General features: G+C 35.9%; 1 protein-coding gene across 1 annotated transcript in view; it reads left to right on the top strand.

Annotated features, from left to right (window-relative positions):
* Positions 1-23,133, top strand: part of LAMA2 (laminin subunit alpha 2) — a 790,327-nt gene that overhangs the window by 507,636 nt on the left and 259,558 nt on the right. Inside the window, exons 17-19 of the mRNA XM_078155150.1 lie at positions 1,453-1,580; positions 15,076-15,162; positions 21,001-21,212. Of these exons, the coding sequence (XP_078011276.1) occupies positions 1,453-1,580; positions 15,076-15,162; positions 21,001-21,212 (427 nt within the window). The remainder of the gene's footprint in view (positions 1-1,452; positions 1,581-15,075; positions 15,163-21,000; positions 21,213-23,133) is intronic.

The following is a 23,133-nucleotide window of genomic DNA, read 5'->3' as shown; positions in this document are numbered from 1 at the left end:
TGAATGACTCAGGGATGGCTTTTCAACACAAAAAATGGCAGACAGCAATTCTGTCTCCTCAACACCCAGACAGCTTCAATGTCAGAAGTGTTTCTAGACCCATATAGTCCAATTAAATATTGAGGTGGTGTCAACCTTAATCTAAAGACAATTTGTTATATAGCACTGTAATTTTACTTTGGAGGCACCTCCATATAAGGCATTAAATTTTAAAAAGATGTTTTACTTTAGGAATTCTCCTCTCTTGAATGATGAGTACATTAGTGACCTCATCTTGAAGATTATGTATTATCAAAAACACATACATTTTGATCTTCACTAAGAACATAACAAAATTTTTTATTTCTTCATAGGATTTATCCACATTCTAAAATAAATCACTGCAAATGCCACTGAAAGCCATAAATTTCTGCAAAATTGAACTACAACATGATGCTTTCATTTAGCTTTTTAAGAAAATTTACTGATTTTTGCCATGTCCTGACTCTGACTCCAATATTCCATCATTCTTTACATATCACCATCTTCTCTTTTCATAAGTATCTAAAATTTTCTGTTTCCTCAAGTAAAATTTTTTCTCCCCTCTTCAGTATGTTAAAGCATTACATAAATAAAGAATTGTTAGCTAACCACACTTAGGATAAAAAAGGTAGTGATGCTTCCAGCACTTATCACAGTGCCTGGAACGTAATAAGGACTTAATAAATGCGTGTTGACTTTCAGATAGGTAATATGTAATGCTGCTTCTCTAGAAACTTATTTTACATGGACAAATAGTCTGAGCTTCCATTGTCAATAAAAATATACTGTTGTTATTATTCAGTCGAGTCTGATTCTTCATGACCCCATTTGGGGTTTCCTTGGCAAAGATACTGGAGTGTTTGCTGTTTCTTTCTCCAGCTCATTTTACAGATGAGGAAACTGAGACAGAGTTAAGGGACTTTCCCAGGGTCACACAGCTAGTAAATGTCTGAGGCTGGATGTCAACTCAGGAAGATGAATCTTCCTGATTCTAAGCCCAGTGCTCTCTCCACTGCACAATCTAGCTGCCTAAACATAAGTGAAATCATCATTGCAATATGCAATTATAATTTGATAAATGTTCTATTCAAGCCTATATGTAAGTAAACCCTCTCTAACCAATTCATTGCCTTAATATAAATGACCAAAACTGAATAAAATGGAAATTTGTATAATGGAAGAAAATAATGGATGGATGTAATTTTTTAAAGAAAAAGTTATTATTATGACAAAATTATCATTTCTAACTTCAATATTAATTTTCATGCCTGTACTGTTTTATTGCTGTAGTATTAACTATTGAATACATAAGTTAATTTCTTTTTTCTCTGGCAGGGTACAGACTAGGTGATTTAATAGATCCATTTGGAACTCTAGTTTGATGATTTTTGCCACCTATATTATCAACTCTAACATATTTTTCCCCATCAGGGATGCAAAGACCACACAGGTGGTCCGTATTGCAATAGATGTCTTCCTGGTTTCTATGGTGATCCAACTAAAGGAACCACTGATGACTGTCAACCTTGTGCATGCCCATTAAACATACCATCTAATAAGTAAGTAACAAGACTTATCTATGTCATTATTTTGGCATCCAGTTACTAAATTGTGTTATAGTTGGTATGTGTATATGTAAGGGGAAATGGAGTGTTAATGTCAAAAAATTCTATTCACTCTTTTCTACATGTATAAATGAATTGTACCTTTTTATTTTTAAAAAATGAATTACTTTGGTAATTATAAAATGAATTTATAATTCTGAATTTATTTTTCATCTTAAATATTTTAAGGAAATATTTAATTGCCTTTAAGTAGTTTATGATATATATATATATATATATATATATATATATATATATAGTATGTGTGTGTGTGTGTATATATACACATACACACACACACACACACACACACATATATTAAGTATTTTAAGTAGCTATTTTCCAAAATGGCACATAAAATTCCTAAAAAAAAGCAAATTCCTTGCAGCATCTAAATTGTGGCACAGCTTTTAGTCTTGAGTTTACCTAATCAAAAGAATTTTGGCTGTAAAATACTTCATTTCAGATTATTTCTGAACTGATGGCTGTGAGTAACAATTTCCATGTTAACTTGCATCACCACCACTAATATGTTTCCTGATCTGGAAAAAACAACCTTGAAATCAAATGTCACTCAGTGTTTCTAATTAAAGGTTAAAATGACCACCTATTATAGAAGAAATAGAGTTGTTCTGTTGTGATTAACATTCACTCAAATAGCACTCACTTTACCTCCAATAAAATAATCTAATTATTAGAACTTCTCACAGGGATTCCTAACTGTTTTTTGTGTTATGAACATACAGTATTCCTGTGGCAGTCTGGTGAAATCTATGGTATGGAGCCTTTCTTTGAATACTGTTTTTAAATGCATAAAATAAAATACTTAGAAGTACAAAGGAAGCCAATTATATTAAAATACACTTATCAACTATTAAAACAATAACAGTAACATGAAGTTCCCAGATTATAGGTTAAGAACTGTTAGCTGCTGGTATGCCTTCTTTTCCCATCATTTTCCACCAGTGGATTTGGGCATCTCTAGAAAAAGGATTTTTTACAATTGTTTGTCCAGGTTACCCTCATCTTTCCTGGGCTGCTGCCAGATGATTTCTGATGCCTTTTCATTTGGGTAATGTGGCAAGCATGGCACTTGGGACACAACAATGCCGAAAGTGATGGCATTTCTTTTTCCGAGTACTATTTGTATCTTAGTTTGGTGTGCCTTTGCTCATACTGGGTTACTTTTGAAGAGATTTACCTCAGCAATGATAGAAATTAAAATCATGATGCTAATCACTCTATTTAGCACTAGAAGTTATTATTCAATTTATTTTGCATGCGTTGAATCTTTTTTATCTGAAGGATTCATGGTCTGTAGCGTATTCATTAAATTCAATTTAACAAGCATTTATTGAACACTTACTTTGCAGAAGGCACTAAGGATACAGATACAAAATGGAAGACACTCTCTGACTTAAGGCTACATTCTGTTGTATCCCCCTCAGTGACTAGCACAAGATTTTTCGTGCATACATATAGTAGATAATAACAACAATGATGATAATGATATTAATGCTGTAAACTTTGTAAGGTGTTTTACATGTGCCTCATTTTACCCGCACAACTATCCTATGAGGTAATAACTTATAATATTAGATAGATTAGATCTATTATAATTTTGTCTGCTCAACATTTATATAGCAATTCAAGGGTTTCTCAGCACTTTACATGTATTACCTCATTTGAGCAACTCTGCTCTTCTTACTTTCATTTTACAAATGAGAGAACAGAGACTAAGAGATATTAAGTGATTTGCCCAGAATCACTCAGCTAATAAGTATCTAAGTATCTAAGGTAGAATTTGAACTCAGGTCTTCCTGACTCCAAAGGATTCTATCCACTGTATGACTTTTGTTTTCCCCAATGGAATTAGACTTAGAATAAACAACAGCTCTTTTTAAAAAATATCAATAAACATCACAGCCCATTTCTTCATAAATAAAAAGGGAGGACATGAGTAACATTTCCTATCTATAAATAAAAGAAGTTAAGTTTGTAAATTATCACTTCCCAATACAATGAGTCTTAGGAATTATATGATTACAATTGTAAGGAGGACTTTAATTGAAAATACTTAGAAAAATTGCTATTGTGTAGATGTTTTATTTGCATATGAGAATCTAAGGGTATGGAAGGTGTTTTTTTTTAACTAAACAAAATAAATGGAAACATGTAATAAGTAGGGCAAACTATTCTCTTTTAAACTTTTGTACCATTACTACTATAGCCTGAATTCCAAGCTTTGGGGAATGCACAGTTTTTTCCCATTTCATACGCAGACCAGACTATAGCAGAACAGAAATGATCTCAGATTGGCCAAAAGGTTGAAAAGTTGTTGTAACCTATGATTACATGTATACTGTCTAGTAATAGATTTTCTTTGGTGATTTATCTATTTAATCCATGCACATAAATCTTAGAAATCAAAAATATTTCAGTGTCAAATTTTTTAGATAATATTGCTACATAAATCATACATACACATGAGGATAGATAGACTTATAATTATTGCAAAATAGATACATAGAGAAACACATACATCAATTTCACATGTAATCGAGGTTTGGCTTTGCACATCCAGATGCTGGGCCCTCCATCTTAGGTGATTCAGCATGCTCCAAGCAAAGCCCTGCTTACATGCTTACATATGCATCATCTGTGTCAATCATTTTCAAGTGTCCACTATTTACCTAGCCCTTTCACAGGTGGTATATATCTACTGTAGAAATAAATAAATAAAAATACTATGTCTACAACTTCAAACAAACAAACTGCAAAGGCTTAGTCCAAAATGTGGACATTAAAATATCTAAAATTTTAGCATTATGTACTATTAATAATGATAGTAACAATAACAATATTAGCAGCTAGAATTTATGAAGTGGTTTAAGGTCTGCAAAGTATTTAATATGTGCTATATTGTTTGATCCTCACAAGAAAACCCCATGAAACAGGTGCTTTTATTATCCCCATTTCTCAGGTGAGGACACGGAGGCAAAGGTTAAGTGACTTGCACAGAAACACAATATGTATCTAGGCAGGATTTGAACCTAGAGCTCACTGTCTCCAAGTCCATTTTTCTAACTATGATGCCACATAAATGCCCGGGTATAGAAAAAATACACTCAGATTTAGCAGGGAGGGGTTCCATTTTTACTAAGTGTTCAACTTCATACAGTTTGAGTATAGAATGGTAGAGACACAAAGTCCTTGACTGTTTTATCAGAGAAGGTGCTGTGCTCTGTAAGCAAAGCAGAACTGAAGCAGTTCAAAAGAAACATGAGATGCGCAAATTTAGAAAATCCACCCCAAATGTTCATGTGAACTATTTGTGCCTGACCTGTGGTAGAGCGTTCTGAGTTCACTTTGGTCTGATCAGCCACAGTCAGATGCATTGTAACTTGACTCTAACATAGTGATGTCATTTTTGTCCTCTTTGAGAATAAAGGACAACAACCAAACAGTAACAACCAGAATGGAAGAGACACAAAGTCTGTGACCTTTATTATAAGAACATTCAACCCCTTGATTCTCTGAACTTGGAATTTCTTTCAGTACTCATCAAGTGTGGAAGATCATCACTCTGGGCAGAAGAATATTCTCCTGGCCTTAAAGTTTGGGTTTGGAGTCAGATAACATAGGTTTCAGTTTGCCATTGACCATCTCTGTGATTTCACTTAACTTTCCTGAGTCTCAGTCTCCTTATCTGTTAAATGAGTGAGTTGAACGAGATGATCTCAAAGTCCCCTCCAACCAATATTATATGATCCTATAAGCTCAGAATGTGATTGAACATAGAATGATATATATGATAGATAATAATAGATAGCTGTATATTTTAAGGAATTACAATGAATACAACTATCCAGAATGGTGCCAGATACACAGAAATCCTTCATTTTTACTTACTAGCTATATTAGCATGGCCAAGTCATAGCTCTGAGCCTATGTCTCCTCATCTGTAAAATGGGAATAATACTTATTGTACCTACTCCACAAAGTTTTTGTGAGGCAACAAATTATAGAAAGCATTTTGCAACCTTTAAAGCACTATACTAATTAGCAGTATTATCATTATTCATTTCAATCCATTGTGAAGAGTTGAAAGACACATTTGGGTCATATAGATTCTTGTAGTATCCTTCGAATCAGACTACCAAGACTTCTGTCTGTTCTTCCAATGCACAAAGTTGGCCTTGCATGAAAGTTGAGGGACAGGTAAAATAGGAAATAACTGTCTTCCTTTTGCATATGTAAGATTTTAATTTGCATTTTGGGCTAAAATCTATGGAAGAATCCCAAGCTCATGCTGAATTCTTCACAAAATTTAAATATTCATATGCACCTGTAATCTGTATTACACATGGGAATGTTCCTTACGATGAGGTAGGTCATAACCTGTCCATCCTGTGTAACTCTTGTCCACCCAATATACTTCATTACATCCTCCCTTTATCTTATCAGTACTAGGATAGGATGATAGGAGGCTAAATCTAGAGTTTGAAGAGACCTTAATGGCCTTCAAGGGGAAGAAATTGAGGCCCAGGGAAGGTAAGTAACTTGTCCATGGTCTCGAAAGCAGTAAATGTCAAAAACAAGATTTGAAGCCAAGTCTTCTGGAGAGCCATTACTCTTGATTCTATTGTAGGGGCTCATGGGCTGTCCAGCCCTCATTCTCACTACCCACATGACCAGCTTATCTACTTTTACCAAAGAATCATTTTTCCCTGATGGTATTCTTTACTCCTTTTATTTATGGTTCCTTATTTATCATATGCTACAGTTGACAACATTTCACTAAACACCCTTTATCAATTGCATTTTTTAACATTGCTATTTAAAGTTTTGAGTTCCAAATTCTGTCCCTCCCTTCCTTCTTCCCCTCCCCACTCCCTGAGACTGTAAACAATGAGATATAGGTTATACATGTGCATACTAATTGCACTTAGATACAATTTGGTTTGTATACAAATTTCGAAATGGATCTACCTGAATAGTAAAAGCAGAATTCTGTTGCTAATTTTAAAAAAGGTCATTTTCTACATGCAAAATACCTCTCTCACCTGACCTCATCATTTGTCAGGGATTGGGGCAGAGAAGGGAGTTGGCTGATCCTTCACAATTTGGCGTCACACCAAAATCCACCAAGGTGCCACCTGTTACTTTTCAGCATTTGGAGAAAGTGCCTTCTGGGCCAGGAACTCCTGAGTCCTACATGGCATTTTAGTTGGTAATCCAGGAAGTGGCACTCTTTCCCCCTGAGCTTGCCAACAAGCCTTAAATGACACTTCTCTAGAATGGCTGTGTAATCACCAGCAATCTCCCTGCTCTGCCTCTTCCTGTCCCAGCACAGTGAGCTGAATATTCTGGCCAAATCCAAAGTCAAAGTCACTCCATTTTCCAGCCTAAATTCACTGGGGAAATTATCCTCACTCATGATTATCTCCTTTCTTTCTCCCTCTGTGAGTATTATTATTTTCACTGCTAGGGAAATGTCATATTCCACCCTGGAGATGACTACAATTTCAGTAGTAAAGGGAGTGGTTTCTCAGTTTCTATAGAGCAGAGAAGATTTCCTAGGCTGAGTGGTTTTGTTTAAATGCATCCTGTCCAATTTTCATATTTGCAAAAGCTTTAAATGGGTTATTTCTCATCACCAGTTGTAGCCCAGCAGTTTGGAATAGTGGAATAAGTACCTGGATTCCAGTCCATCTTCTCCTAGGAATCTCAGTTTCCTCACTTGTAAAATGGAAATAATGTCTGCCCCTTTACTCACAAGGTTGATAGAAAGATTTTTTTTTAAATGAATGAATATGAATTTGAAATGTGTAAAGAAATTTACAAATAGGAGTTAATGTTATTTTGTTTTTGTTCCTAGTAAACCAGACCCTTTCCTGAAAGGTTTACATTCTTACTAGAATGCTTTACAGTTTGCTATGAAAAGTAATTAGGAATCTGAAATATAGTTCACTAATAGCATTCCATAAATGTTTCAGCAGCAGTAAAGTGTTTATGCAAATATCCCTTACTTAAAAGTTTGGGAACCACATTCTAGCCTTTGCTTTGTCACTAAGTCTATGATCTTTGGCTTCAGCTTCTTCATCTTTTGAAAAGAGACTCCTGAGTTCATGGACTTGGAGCTGAAAATAACCTTTGAGATCATTTTGTCCAAGTGATCAGAAATGTTAAATGACTTACCCAAAATCACAAAGCTTCTAAGTTTCAGGGCCAGGATTCAAACCCCAATCCACTGACTAACACTTTTACCATTTACCATATCTGACCTTCACTAAATAGAATGAAAACACTTCATTATCATTTTGTCCTTGGTAATATGTGAATGCCATAGAAGTGACAAAACCAATCCCATTCAAATTAACTAACATTTAGAAGATCTGACACCTATATAGCCTTTAAAGTTTGCAAAGAATTTTTATACATTATCATATTTGGTCTCCTCAACAAGAAAAAAAACTGCAAGCATTTAATAATGCTTGTAATATTTTACTGATAAGATAACCAAGGCTGAGAGAGTTTAAGTAACTTGACGAGAATAATTGTCTAAGGTGAGATTTGAACCTAGGTACAGGTCCAATATTCCACATAATGTGTCACACTGCTTCCTAAAATGCCTAAAGCATTATTCAGGGAACTAGGTCAAATAAAATGTTTGACTAAAAACATGGTCCCTGCCCTCATGGAGCTTATAGTCCAATAGAGATTATATAACCTATACACAAATAACTGAATACAAATTATACCTGAATATATCAAAGTGTTGTGTGAAATCTAAGGGGAGAAAAGTCATTGCTGGCTAGAGACAATCAGGGAACACTTCCTGAAGAAGATATACCCTGAAGGAGTGCAATACAGAATTCCAAGTATGAGGAAATATATTGGCAAAGTGCAGAGGAAAGCATAGAGTGTTTATTGGAGACAAGGCATAGTCCAGTTTGTTTTTTAAAGTATATAGCATAGGTTAGAAGAAGCAGTATGGTCCAGCAAAATTACCATAACAGTAATATTGCTTTAAGAGTGACTTTCAATGAAGAAGTTATTTTGACTTAAATACCTAAATTAGCTATAAAGAACATATGAAGAATGACACTATCTGCATCCAGAGAAAGAAATGATAAATAAACGTATAGAATAATTACACACACACACACACACACACACACACACACACACACACATATATGTCTACTTGTGTCTAATAGTAGCCATCTCTAGAATGGGGGAGGAGGGGTGGAAGAAAAAAAGAAAAAAAAGAAATTTACATGATAACTTTGTATATTTAAAAGGAATATCAAATCATATATAGTAGATTTGCAGTTTCATATGCAGTCATCTTTCTTATTATACTGTTATAGAAATGCTTGTTTTATTTTATAAATTAAAAGTAAAATATATTTTTTATAAACACCCTTAGTCTCTGCAAAATGGGAGCATTAGATTAGGTAGCCACTGAAGTCCTTTCAAGCTCTAGATTTATGAATCAATATGACAAAAGACTTTTTTTCCAGCCTTATAATGGTGGGAGACTGGAAAGTCTAGAATTACAGACAAAGGAATCTTAACATTAATCCTTAGGATTAATCGGTAAGCATTTATTAAATACCTGCTATATGCCAAGCAGTGGGAACATAGAGATAAAAATGTAATAATGACTGCACTCAGGAAGCTTATATTCTATGAGAGAGTCAATGTATATAGATACATATCATCTCTATCATCCTGTCTGCTTGCTGGAGTTGCATCAAGGATTTTCTTTTTTAACTGAAAAAAACATTTTTTGTCCAATAGTACAAGTTTATAGAACATTGAATATAAAGAAATAATAGCAAGAGAGTCACTTGTCTCAGAACCATTTCTTTTTGAACCCTATCAAAAGCGATGAGAATGAAATAACAATTTATAACTATGTAATAATGTATTATATGGTACTTTAAGACGTTAACATTTGTTTTACAAATGATATCCATGAGCTTTACAACAAACCTATGAACTAGGTATTAAAAGTATTGTTATCCCAGTTTTACAGATAAGGAAAGTGAGGCTCAGACACTTAAGTGACCCACAGTCACATAGCTAAGATGACTCCGCTCCTATGTCACCAACTGCCTAGGGGATATTTCAAATTGTCTTCCTAGATGCATCTCACCTTTTCCCTTAATCTGCCCCCCCATTTTGTTCTTGCCTGTTTCTTTTGAGGGCCAGACCATCCTTCCATTCATAAAAGTTTGAAGAGTCATTGTGTGACCATGGGCAAGTCACTTAACCTCAATTGCCTTCAAAAAAAAAGTTAAAAAAAAAGAATCCTCATCATCCTTGACTTTTAATTTTCATCCCACATTTCTAAACAGTTGCCACATCTTTCTTCTGATACAATCTCTAAGCCCTTCTTTCTACTAAAGCAGCAACCATCACAGTAGTTCAAAAGCACCCCTTATTTCTCACCTTTGGTATATTTCTAGTTGTTCTCCTGGCTTTAAAATCTCTATCTACTACAATCCATCCTCTACATAGATGCCAAAATTGTCTTCCTTAAGCAGAGGTCTGATCATGTCCTTCTTCCACTCAAGAGACGCCAGTGGCTCCCTAGCATCTCTAATTTCTTTCTTTGGCATTTACAGTTGTTTGTAACTTGACTTCATTCTCTCTTTGTAGCTTTATCACATGGTACCCCCTTCCCGCAATTCACAATTTAGCCAAACTGGCTCCTGTTTTTCTTCATTCTTGACCCTCCATGCCTTTGCACTGACTGTTCCCCACACCTAAATGTACTGTTTCCTCACCTCATCCTCTGAGAATCCCAAGTTTTCTCCAAGACTCAGCTCAAGCGCTGCCTTCTATATAAAATCTGTCCTGATTTCTTCAAACTCTGGCACCCAAATTACCATGTATCTACTTGATTCTGTTTTTCATATACCCATCTTTATCCATGCTCTCTTCCACAATAGAACGTAAATCTGCACAGTACTTGGAGATACTTAATAAATGCTTGTTGGCTGGGTGGGATTTGAATCCAAATCTAACCTAATTCCAACTCCTATACTGTAGACTAAGTTTAGAAGAACATAAGGAGCTGACTTTCATTATTGGAGCCTATGGATATTCAGGACAAATTCTCCATTTCAAATCAGTAAACTCTAGCAATTCTGTGATTGAGTTAGGAAGAAAATCTCTCCATCGCCTATCCAGTCTGCTATTCACCTCCATAAATACAACAGTTCATGCTCACACCACTTTTACATCAGTGTGTTGAAGCTACTGCTGGGAATGACACTAGTTAGAATGATATCATTAGAATGATAGTTGCCACTTTACTGGAAAAGTACTTCTTCCCCTTCCTACCACATGAATGCTTCTTGAACTGTGTGCGCCATATATATACCATAGGCTAAGCTATGTATTATTTGTCTGTTCCTGGAGAGGGGAAGCCCTCTCCTCCCTTTCCAGTCTTCTTATACTTCCTCCCCAACACATGCTTTTCAATCCAGCGTCACTTACCTCCTGGGTTGTTTTTGTGTACAAGGTGCTACATCTCTTCTCTCTGGGCATTTTCTCTGGCTGTCCCTTATGCCTAGAAATGCTCTCTCTCCTCTGTTCCACTTAGTCACTTCCCTGGCTTCCTTTAAGTCTCAATTAAAATCCCTCCTTCTACAGGAAGTCTTTCCTAATCTCTATTAATTCCATTGCCTTCCTTCTGTTAATTATTTCCTATTTATCCCGTATATTTTGCTTGCTGTGTGTGTGTGCGTGTGTGGTGTGTGTGTGTGTGTAGCATGTTGTCTCCCTCATTAGACTGTAAGCTCCTTGAGGGTAGGGACTGTCTTTTGCCTCTTTTTGTATCCCAAACTGCCAGGCACATAGCAGGTGCTTAATAAATGTTTATTGATTGATATGGCCCACCGTGAGGAGTTATCTACTGTGTAGAAGCTGAATAAATGAATGAAAAATCAACTTTTAAGCAGTCACTAATCACTGTGCTAAGTGTTAAAGATACAAATAAAAAAGCAAGACTGTTCTCAAGGAAATCACACTCTAAGGGGGAGATTTAATTATGAAAAAGGTTTCAACTACAGGTCAGATGCATTCTTCGGCAAAATAGATGGTAGTGCATCTTCTTTCATGTCATTTCCATGAATAAAACCATATCCATTTTTAATATTGAATCATTGGGAGCGTCAAGATCCTTGGTGAGGAGAATTTTTTTTCGGGGTCTTCGCTGTCTATGGGTGCTGAGTAGACAGGACTACAACACCTACAGAAGCACTTGTCACGTTGCATCTCCACAGAACTGGAGGCTTTTCTACCATGAATACTTTCTTCAAAAAGTTGGACAAGAAGACAGAGCGATAATCCAATGACACTGCCAAAATGAAATGAATTCCAACTTAACAAATAGGAAATGACTCGTTAGTGTTTGGGAATCATTCCTGAATCAGCTGTGTAGAGTCTGGCGATTGACTTGTTTAAAGCAAAGATCAAAATCAATACCAAATTAGAAGAAAGAATTAAAATGAGAAAAAGATATGGTATGCAATTAAGATGACTCCAATGTAACCTATTTAACATATTGTTGAGTCAAAAAGAATTGAAAATAGGTAAAAAAAAAAAAGCAGACCTCAGAAGAAACTATCATCAATGAAAAACTTGATAGTCTTGTCAAGTAAAGATCTGACAACTCAGGGCAACATTGATTTAAATAAATATCTGGCTATTAAATCATATGCAGGTAGTTGATGGAAGATTATAAGCAGTACTATCTTTTAAAGTAGCAAGTAGCAGTGGAAGGACAAAAAATGTTAAGGAAAGAATTGGGGGAAAGCCAATTAATTCACATCATCCCAAAGGTAGCTAAGGGTGAAAATGGAAAGAGTACAACAAATGAAAAATAGAATCAACTTTTCAAAATTATTATAACTATTCTCTCCATCAATGACAGTGGAATCACCATGTTTGAACTCTAATAGCCACTGATACACTGGATGAAGAAGCAAAAATACTGGGAAAGAAAGCAAGAATGAGAACAGCAACTGAACTAGACAGACAAAGTCTACCCAGAGAGAGTCTGTGCTAGACTAAACAAAGTTTTGAGCCTTTTGAGACTAAAATTCTCAATGCATGGTAAAAAAAAATCTATATATATTGGGAGTATCCCAAAAGGTCATCTTTGATGAAGGCATGAAAAAGAAGATAGTCTTTTGCAAGCTATATAATTGAGCAGACCACATCTTTACAGTCATACAACTAACTGAAAGGTCACTCAGAGAGGTTGCAAGACCACATGAGGCTTATTGGTTCTTGAATATAAAGTAATTTAATTGGACAAAGCACAAACTCTACCATAAAGGCTCTTCTCCAACACAGTGTCTCACATGTACATTTTAAAGTCATACAAACTTCCATGAGAACACGACAGAGATAAATTTGTTCAATGACTGCTTATAAATATCAAATGAGAAATAAAGCAGGGAAATGCATGCTAATGAAAGGTGTTTGCCATTGTCATGAAAAAATGCCCAAACAGCAGAATAGAAGTGGGAGAGTGATTCCTGATGGATGGTCAGGTCTCCCAGATGTTCCTATTTGCAGGTGACATTGTGCTGACTGCACCAAGCCACAGAACATTGTGACAGCTCCTGAATGAGGCTTTGAATTATTCCAAAATATTTTACCCAACTACTTACACAGGAAAACCAAGTAATGAAGAATACCTGTTGTCTAGACTGTGATAAGCAATTTGATGGACAGCCCATTCAGCTAGTCCCTCAGGGTCTATAGAGGGCCAATGAACTAGGACAAGAACTGTTGGGAAAAGAAGGGTGGGCTGAATTGTCTTGGAAATTCATCAGTACTTTTAGTGACCCTAACTGTCCTCTCTATAATAAAGGGCTATCTTTTTTAATACCAATAGATACCTGGTAGTGCTACATATAACTTTGAAGCAGGAAATATCAGGTTCCAAAGAATTAAATGTGCATGTCATTGAAGGCACGTGGTGAGCATAGGTATACTTCAGAATATTACTAATGAAGAACTGTGCAGGTAAATGGTAGTAGAAGATTGGAAATATATATGACCAGAAAAGAAGGTGGGCCAATCATATAATGGGAGTGAGAGATAACCAATGAAAAAAATCTGTATGCTTCATCTATACCCACTTAAAGTCTACAAATCTAGAGAAAGAACAGTACATTGAATGGAGCTTTGTGAAGGATTTATGGGAGGACATTAGGAAGAATTTCCACAGGATAAGAAGGCATAGATGGAATGCATTCTATGCTATTGAAGAGAGTATATTCCCACTGATGCAGTCACCAGTCCATTGAAATATCTGCATGTTCATTTTTCAGTACTGCTGTTTACTATCATTAATGCAGCTTTTTAGTAGCACTCAGAGCTTCTGGTCAGTAGACTGTATACCTCTACATGCTTCTTCTCAATCTAATTATAGTAATTTTCTTGTAATCTTGAATTGTCTTTTAAAGATAATCAATCTTCTTCCACTTTAATTATTTAAATCCTATATTTTGTCTTAGCTAAAAATATTTTCATGATTTAAACATGGCAACATTGCTCTAAGGGTAAACCCAAAGATTCTTTTTTGAAATATTATTAGAGATTAGAGCAGAAATATTAAGATGTTATCTGAGTTCACCCAAAGAATCAGAGGCAAAACTAAGATTATGATTTATTCTGAGTTTAAAGTCATTTCTTTAGGCCATTGGGCCATGCAGTTGTTATTGAACTGTCCTGTCACATAAAAAATAAAAATAAATATATTTAAGGGAAAAGAGGATGGGAGAAAGATTAATAGCTCTCTTTCCGATATTCAATTTATTAAAAGTTAAGGCAGAAACATCCCCTTAATCTTTCTAAAAAATATTTCCTAGTACTTAATGCACAGGTATGAGAGTGAATTTGTGAAGATTTTGCATGCACATTCACAGGGCAATACATGCACAATGCTGGTACAAGAGACAACATCACCTCCCCCCCATACGCATACACACACTGTGTCACATAGAGTTGTCCAAAATATCTAATAAATCAGGCTGCACCACTTTGTTTTCAAAGGGATATAGCTAGTGAGAAAAATCTATGGCCTTGTGTTTTTCCAGGGCTTGAGGGTCCCTAAAAAAGGCAGCTGTACATTTCTGCTTGTTATTGGTGATCACGGACTCAGCTGAGTCTAGTCACATAATAACATGTCACAGGGATACTGCCCTCCACTGTGCTATATTCGTGTCTGCAGAAATAGCAATACCATTTCATCCCTCTATTGGCTAGATTCTAATCTCCATCTGTGAGCCCACAATGACCTGCCCATCCCCTGTTGTCCCAAGGGAAGAGGAATGAAAACTCTGCCACTAATGATTTTGTCTCTCTGTTTCTTCTTTGTCCTTGTTCTCACCCAACAACAACTACAACAACATAGCTTCAGTCCAACGTGCCACTTAGACTGGAGTCGGGGATTGATATGTGATGAATGCCCTGTCGGGTACACAGGACCACGCTGTGAGAGGTAAGCAAGCACCACACTGCCTTTCAGAGCCATGTCTGCCTTGGGGACTTTAAAAACAACAGGTATTGTCATTCTTTGTACTCCCCAGTAAAAGGGGGAGGAAAGAAACAGCAAACTTCAGCAATGTTCAATGAAATGAAATTAAGTTCCTCCTCACACTTGTCAAACAAATGCAGTACATTTCTATTGTTGATTCATATCCTGTAAATTACTCTATAAATCTCTATTCACTCTCAGAATATTTGATTAATGTTTTATTCTTAAAGGTTATACATTAACCTAGCGTATCCAGAAAGTATTCCTCAAATGGAAGAAATACATTTTAAGGTTCGTCTATCAGTACTTTTAAAAAATCTTTTATAATTAGTTTTTCTGTCCTTAAAATGTGACTTGAAAGTTTAGAGTCCAGTTCATCAAATGGTCTATGACTTACCACTGGGTTTTGGGTTTGTTTTTTTTACAAATTAGTATGGAGTCAAAAATGTAATTTTTCATCTGATTTCTATGTTGTTCTAATTATTCCCAAGACAATATTTTCATTCTAGCTGATGTATTCTTTCTGCAGTAGAATAATCTTTGGTCAAAAGTTTCAGTGGTCATTATTTTTACAATGATGACTTAGATATAATTATCTATGGTTTCCTTCTCTTAAAATCCATTATAAAGGGGAAAAAATCACAAGGAGAAAGGTCTCTCTATAAATTATGTTCTTGCCTTTGGTAAATTGCCAAGCACTACTTCCCCATCCAGATCATCAAAATTGAAATGGGCTCCTTTGCTATGCCTTTTGGAAGTAGAGAGCCAGTCACCTGCTTTTGCCCATCAACACCAGGGGAAATCTCGCTGAGGGCTATTCTTGCCTATCTTTTCCTGTCTGCCTTGGAAATTATTGTCCCTGTTTCAACTGAGGTTTAACTGAGGTCCCTGAAGTTAACAATTGCAGGAATAAATCACTCAAGGAGCAGCCCTATAAAAATTGGTTGATGCGAGGCCCTGAATGTTATCTGGCAAAGCACAAGTGTGATTTTGGGATCTGGCATATTCTGTAAATTAGTGATAAAGGCCAGGATTAGAGTAAATTAGATTTTAATTGAAGTGGAATACATGAAAAAACTGTAGGTCAATAACTGTAAAAGTCAAATAAACAACAAAAGTGAAAGATATGAGTGTTTCTTCCCATTACAAATAAACAGGTAATTGCCATGCCAGGAGTAGTTTATATCAAAATCATGACCCCTCCACCTCACCGACCCCCCCACACACTTTTTTTTAAGCAATTGGAAAATGATAGCTCATCTGTTCCTTGAGGCCATTAAATTTGTTCATTTAAATGACCCAAGACCCTTCCAAGCTTTTCTCACTCCTTCATACTAATTCCTGTGTCAATTAGGAAACAATTTCTAAACCTTGAAAGAAAAATTTTCAAACTGTGTCACTGTTTTGAACTAGGTAGGAAAGAGGCCTAGAATTCCAAAGAGAATCTGACTTGAATTACAAAATAGATAGATAGAGAGATAGAGAGATAGATAGATAGATAGATAGATAGATAGATAGATAGATAGATAGATAGATAGATAGATGGATGATAGATAGATATAGATACAGATATAGATATTATGCAGGTAAGTAACTAATGTTCAAAGGTAATCATAATCTCATTGACAAGAAGTAGGAACAAGTTTAGCAAGGGGATACCATGGGTTAACATTTGCTATTTTTGGTGAAGTTCATCTTGGCTAAGTGAGTAGAAAAGTCAGCTTTTCCCAAGCAGGTACAGCAAAATGACTTTGCTCCTCAATTACTTATTTGAACTCAGTGTAGGTGCCAGAGAGAAGGGGATGGGGTAGCAACTAGGAGACAAGAATCATGGTAGAAAATAAACTTTGGCTGTGGGTAGTCTTGGTAGCAAGTTCATTGCATAATTGAGCCATCAGTGACAGCCATTTATATGGTAGTCCACATAATGGAATTATATCATGGTGTGATTTACACTTCAGAGCAACAGAATGCTAATTGGTCCAACTCAAAATTATAGGTGAAATAGCTCTGGGAATTTTGTCACTGTACATGTAGACCATCAGAGAGCCCATATGAATGCTTCTTCATTTTGCCTAGGGAACCAGAAAACTTGAAGTTAATATTTAATTATCTCTGGACTATCAATGTGGGCAGTAGATTTTTGACAGATGAGCCTTCTGGGGATGAGGACATAGGATAAGACTGCATCTGTAATAGCAACGATATCAGTGGCATTGTTTTCTTTGATTTTCATGTTTCTTCCCTCTACTTGGACACTGGAAGAGACAGTATTATATATGAGAAAGAACACTGGACTGTGAGTTAGGAAATGTAAATGTGCCACTAACTCATTGTGGGGCTTTTGGTAAATCAAGTCACCTCTTTGGGCTTGTTTCCTCGCTGTGAAATGAAGAGTGTGGCAAAGGAGGGAAAGGAGCAAATGGTATTTTTTAAGCACTTGTTATGTACCAGGCACAGTGCTAATCTCTAAGATCCCTTTTACTGCTAACGTACTTTGATTCCATATATCTTCTTCCCCTTTTCTTGCATAGTATCTCATAGTGGTGAACATCATCTTCCTAGGAAATATTTTTTGCAAATGTAAGAAATTGATTCTGTCCATCTCATGTTTTGTTCTTCATTCGTCACTTCCCATATATTTTCCCAATTGAATTAGAGGAAAATAACACGGAAGGAACCAGTGGTAGTTGACTATTCAGTGCAATTCCAGCCCCAAATCCTAGTCTTCAGATGGATGTGAATAATTCCTTTGGAATTCTCGATGACACATCACTTTCAGAGCGTGTAGGTTTGGAAATCTGGAAAGATCAGGGCAGCTAAGTGGCACAGTGGATAGAGCACCAGCCTGGAGCCAGGAGGATCTGAATTCAAATCCAGTCCCAGACACGATATATACTAGCTGTGTGACCTTGGGCAAGTCACTTAACCCCAATTGCCTTGCCAAAAAAAAAAAATCTGGAAAGATCTAAAAGACTCTGATTTATGTTACTGCTAATTGGATCTAAACATATCATAAAATTAGGTACTATTATCATTAAGAGCAGACTTATATGATAAGCAGTATCATGTTCCCCAATCATAAAAGCATTTTTCTGCTCCATAGGGAATTTTTTTTGTATGACTCCAAGAATACTACAAGACAGCTAATAAAAAGTCTTCTAAATGTGTCAGTAGTGAATAGGTTTTTTTCACTGAAGTGTGATATGAATTAACTATCATGTCTATTCATAATTTTTGCTTAAATGTCATACAACAAAACCCTCTGGATGGCATAGGTGCTGCTTCTGACTTACATATTAATCTGTTTAATTATGGCCATTTTCTCCCTGGAATGAGTTTTCTCCTATTGTGGAAGAAATTTGCACTGTATTAATTGGTACCTGTGTTAAGAAGAATTCCCAGAACTTGTTAAATAATGTCATCTCTCCAGAGGGCAGTAAGTCATTTTGAGGGAAGTGAACTGAAAGTAATGGGTTTTAGTTGACTATAATAATTATCTTTGATATATCCTTATTCCACTGGAACAAAATCCATTTATTTTATAGTAAACAAAATGAAAAATAAAGCTATGTGGATGTGATGATAAATTCCAAATGTCAAACAAAGCAAGAAAAATGTGGGTGATAATTCAGTCGGACCTTCTTGGTGTTTTGATTAAATGCCTCCTTCTAAAGGGATGATGACAATAATAATAATTTAAAACTCCCTCCCTCCCCCTCCACAGACCCCTTCCATCTCTTACATTGGGAATATTTGTGTCGTACATTGCTCTATGTTTCTACCCACCATCTCTTTGATTCTCCAGACCAAAACTACCTTATATGGGTACAGGCAACTACTCTCTTATATGCATTATCTCCTCCAATTAAAATGTAAGTTCTATGAGGGCAGGGTGTTTCACTTTTGTATTTGTATCCCCAGTGCTTAGCATAATGCCCAGTGCACAGGAAACATTTCAGTGACGCTTTTCTATAACTCCAATTATAAGGCTTCAGAGTTTCCAAGCTATATTATTTCATTTGATCCTCACACCACTTTTTGCATAAGGAAATTCAATGAATAAAAAATGATAGCTTATATACTTCATTTTAGTTTATATAAACCATCTTTTAAAAAAAAGTAACAGGTAATATTTGTTGATAGCAACAGTCTGCCAACAATATTTGCATAAAATTAGGTTTCATTGTCTGGCACTTATTTTTTTGGAGTATAATTAATATTAGAGTTGGCAAGTACAAATCTAATTATTAGGTCATTCATGTCTGCGGTGCTCATTAAATTGTCATGAATTTACCCTGAGAGGGTGCCTGATGTATCACAAATAAAAATGTACTTATCTCTTTTCCCAAAAGTAGAGAGTCTTTCTAATCTTACAAAACAGTAGCTATCATATATTTGTCTGAACTGCCTTTAAAAACAATATATTACTTGGAGGAAATCATTTTCCTCATCATTTCCCCCTATATTTTTTTGAACATTGCTATTCTGCATTACCATAGGATGACACGGGTGTCTGTGTTGTGCAGAAACACAAAACTTTCTACTTCCTATTATTTCTACCTCCTCTTTCTTCTCCCTACTTCACTTCTCCCTCAATCTGAGAGCATGAGGAAGTATGAAGTATGAGTAAATGTAGTGAAAGGGAAAGCAGACCAGAATATAAATGGGTCCTGTCTACATAAGCACTTTTTGAATAGATACTGGTAATCTGCCACATTAAATAGCAAGCTTTATAGAGTGCTTTGATCAGGGTAAAATATAATACTGTAATTTATTAAGATATTCTGTGCCTTAAAAAAAAAACTTCTGGTTTTTTGTCATTATTGTGCCAAATGGAGCACCCTCTTTAAGAGACAGACAGAGAGAGAGAGAGAGAGAGAGAGAGAGAGAGAGACAGAGAGAGACAGAGAGAGAGAGACAGAGAGACAGAGAGATACAGAGAGAGACAGAGAGAGACAGAGAGAGACAGAGACAGAGAGAGAGAGAGAGAGAGAGAGAGAGAGAGAGAGAGAGAGAGAGAGAGAGAGAGAGAGAGAGAGAGAGAGAAAGGGAAAGCCTACAATCTACCCATATGGATTTTTAAATTATTAAAAAGTATCTAGTGGTATCTTCTGGGCACCTGGGCCATTCCACTTCACCAGGATCCCATATAGATCCAGAGCAGTGTCTCCAACAAATATTTTCACTTGAAAGAGAGATGCACAGAGAGGGATACGTTTCACATGCACAGATGTCCATGATCTCCACTCCTTCCCCACCCCCACTAATTACCAGCATACTCCTAGTTACACTTTTTATGTTAAGTATTCCCAAAATTTCTGCCTCTATATTTTTTAGCCTTAATTCTCATAACAAATTCATGCTGGGGGAAAAAGAGGGTGAGGCTTGTCTGTTAGTACAGAAAAGCAACCAGTTCAAGAGCTACATATGATGTGCTGTAATACAAAGGCTTTCCAACCTGGACTTGAATTTCTCTGGAGAACCACTAGACAGATTTCTTATTATACTTTTGTCTTGTCTTCAGCACAAATGTCAAGGTTTGGGGGATTTTTTCCCCCTGCTGAAATCTAATTACCAGTGGAACTGCCAGGATATCATCCGGTATCTACACTGCAGTTACAAATTTTAAAATAAAAAAGAATAAAGGAAACTTGCACTTGGGGGAGGAGGGGAAAGAAATACTTGAAAGAGCATCATATTATCTTGAGAGATTAGTATCATGACAAATGTGTAAACACTTTTGCTGATGGGGTTTCATGAGTCCCAAAGAATTCTGACAGATTGAATCTTTTGCCTTAGGTGTGCAGAAGGCTATTTTGGACAACCTTCTGTACCTGGAGGATCATGTCAGCCATGCCAATGCAATGACAACCTTGACTTCTCCATCCCAGGCAGCTGTGACAGCTTGTCTGGCTCTTGTCTGATATGTAAGCCAGGTACAACAGGCCACTACTGTGAGCGCTGTGCTGATGGATATTTTGGAGATGCAGTTGATGCAAAGAACTGTCAGCGTAAGTCCTGAACCGTTGTTGCTCCTGACAGAATTGATGTATTATATATTAAAGTAGCTGATCAGTTCCTGAGTAGAGATTGAAGAGCAGGAAATTGTGTGTGTGTGTGTGTGTGTGTGTGTGTGTGTGTGTGTGTGTGTGTGTATGTAATATATACATTTAAGATTATACTCTAAAGAAAACTCATTTGGTAATTATTGTTCTGTTTCTGGGTTTGCTTCTTAACTAAAACATTCTTAAATGGATATGTGTTTTTAGGTGTGATTTGAATATCATTGGGACAAGCATGGGCTAAAGTCCAAGTAAGGAATAACAATTAGTAAATTAATTTAGTAAATTCCAGCTTTGCTTCTTTCATCAACTGAAATCATTTGCTTGAAATACATGATTTGTATTCAGTGAGCACATTTACATCATTTACCTGCTAGGAACTGATCATGTTCTAAATTTTGAAAAGTATGAATTTCATGACCTTGAAATTCAGCACTTGAGACCCCAAACCCAGTCAATATTTTAATATGCTGACACTTTAAGCAAAGCATAGATACTCTTCATTAAAATGACAGACCTGTGTCTTAATTTGTGCTGTATCTTACAGTTATGAACAAAAGGTTGTGTGTGACTTTGCCAATATTCTATCCAAATTGTTATTACATGTTTAACCATAAGTTTACAAAGACTGGCTTATTTGTTTTTATCATCCATCTAAATACTTTATGGGCAAAATTCTTGTTAATATGACCATATCATTTATATGTATATATATATATATATATATGAAAATGACAAGAGGTATAGAATGCAAAGGTAATATATATTTGCAAGATGGGTCTTGTTTGGGTAAACACAATCATCCTTTTTAGAGTGGCACACTATCGTTTAATGGAATCAATGTCAGTTTGCATGCAGCCGCCATCGTAATCAGAAGTCAGATACATATGGTAGTGGCCCCAAAGCATCCCCAAATTAATCATGTAGAAAGGAACCTTACAAATTCTCCAGTTGGGTCATAGAGAGTGCACTAATATGGAAACTGTTGTAAATGTTAGATTATGTTGCTGCACCGCCACCTAGTGGTCACTCTCCTATAAGCACCCAAACAGTAGCAAGGAATGCACTCTTAATAACCATTAAGAAGCCCCTTTTCTTCCCTATCGTTTAGAGGTGAGCATCAGGTTTTTATGACAAAATCTATAATTTGACCTACCAGTTTCTAAGTCCCCAGTACTTGAAGTTAGCTATCTCTCCTACATAATCATAACCAATATGCTAAAATAAAAACAAGCCTGTCATAATGAATAATAATAACAATAATAATAAACATTTATTTAGCACTATGTGCCAGGCACTGTGTTATACATGTGTATTATCTCATTTGATCCTCACAATGATGCTGGGAAGTAGGTGCTATTATTATCCCCATTTTATAGATGAGGTAAACAGAGGTTAAATGATTTAACCAATGTTACACAGCTAGTAAGTATCTAAGGCCAGATTTGAACTTACGTGTTCCTGGCTTCAGGTCTGGTACTTATCTATCCACTGCACCATTCTAGTTAAAGTTAAGGAGAGTAGTATTCAAATCCTGCTGCTGACACATAATGGCTATGTTTTCAAGGGCAGGTCACTTAATCTCTCTCAGTGCTCATGGAAACTAGGATTATAAGTAACAGATGAGTTGGTGATTTGCACTGATGGAGGGAGTTTGTTTACTGGGAGTTTTCCAGCTGATCAAATTACAAATCAATAAACAAATAAGCACATACTATATGACAAAATTTCTGGCAAGAATAATAGTGCCTTAAGTAATAACCTGATGGTAGCACTGGAATTTCTTAGGAAATCACAAAAGTTGATCAATCTGAATAGTGATTACTGGTAGCAGTCATAATTTAGCTGTTACCCATATTGGTCCTTTAAA

This window comes from Phascolarctos cinereus, unplaced genomic scaffold, assembly GCF_003287225.1.
Source record: "Phascolarctos cinereus isolate Bilbo 61053 unplaced genomic scaffold, phaCin_HiC Scaffold_5;HRSCAF=322, whole genome shotgun sequence".
Lineage (NCBI taxonomy): Eukaryota > Metazoa > Chordata > Mammalia > Diprotodontia > Phascolarctidae > Phascolarctos > Phascolarctos cinereus.
Note: the sequence above shows the minus strand (reverse complement) of the source record. Positions and strands in the feature narration are given on the sequence as shown.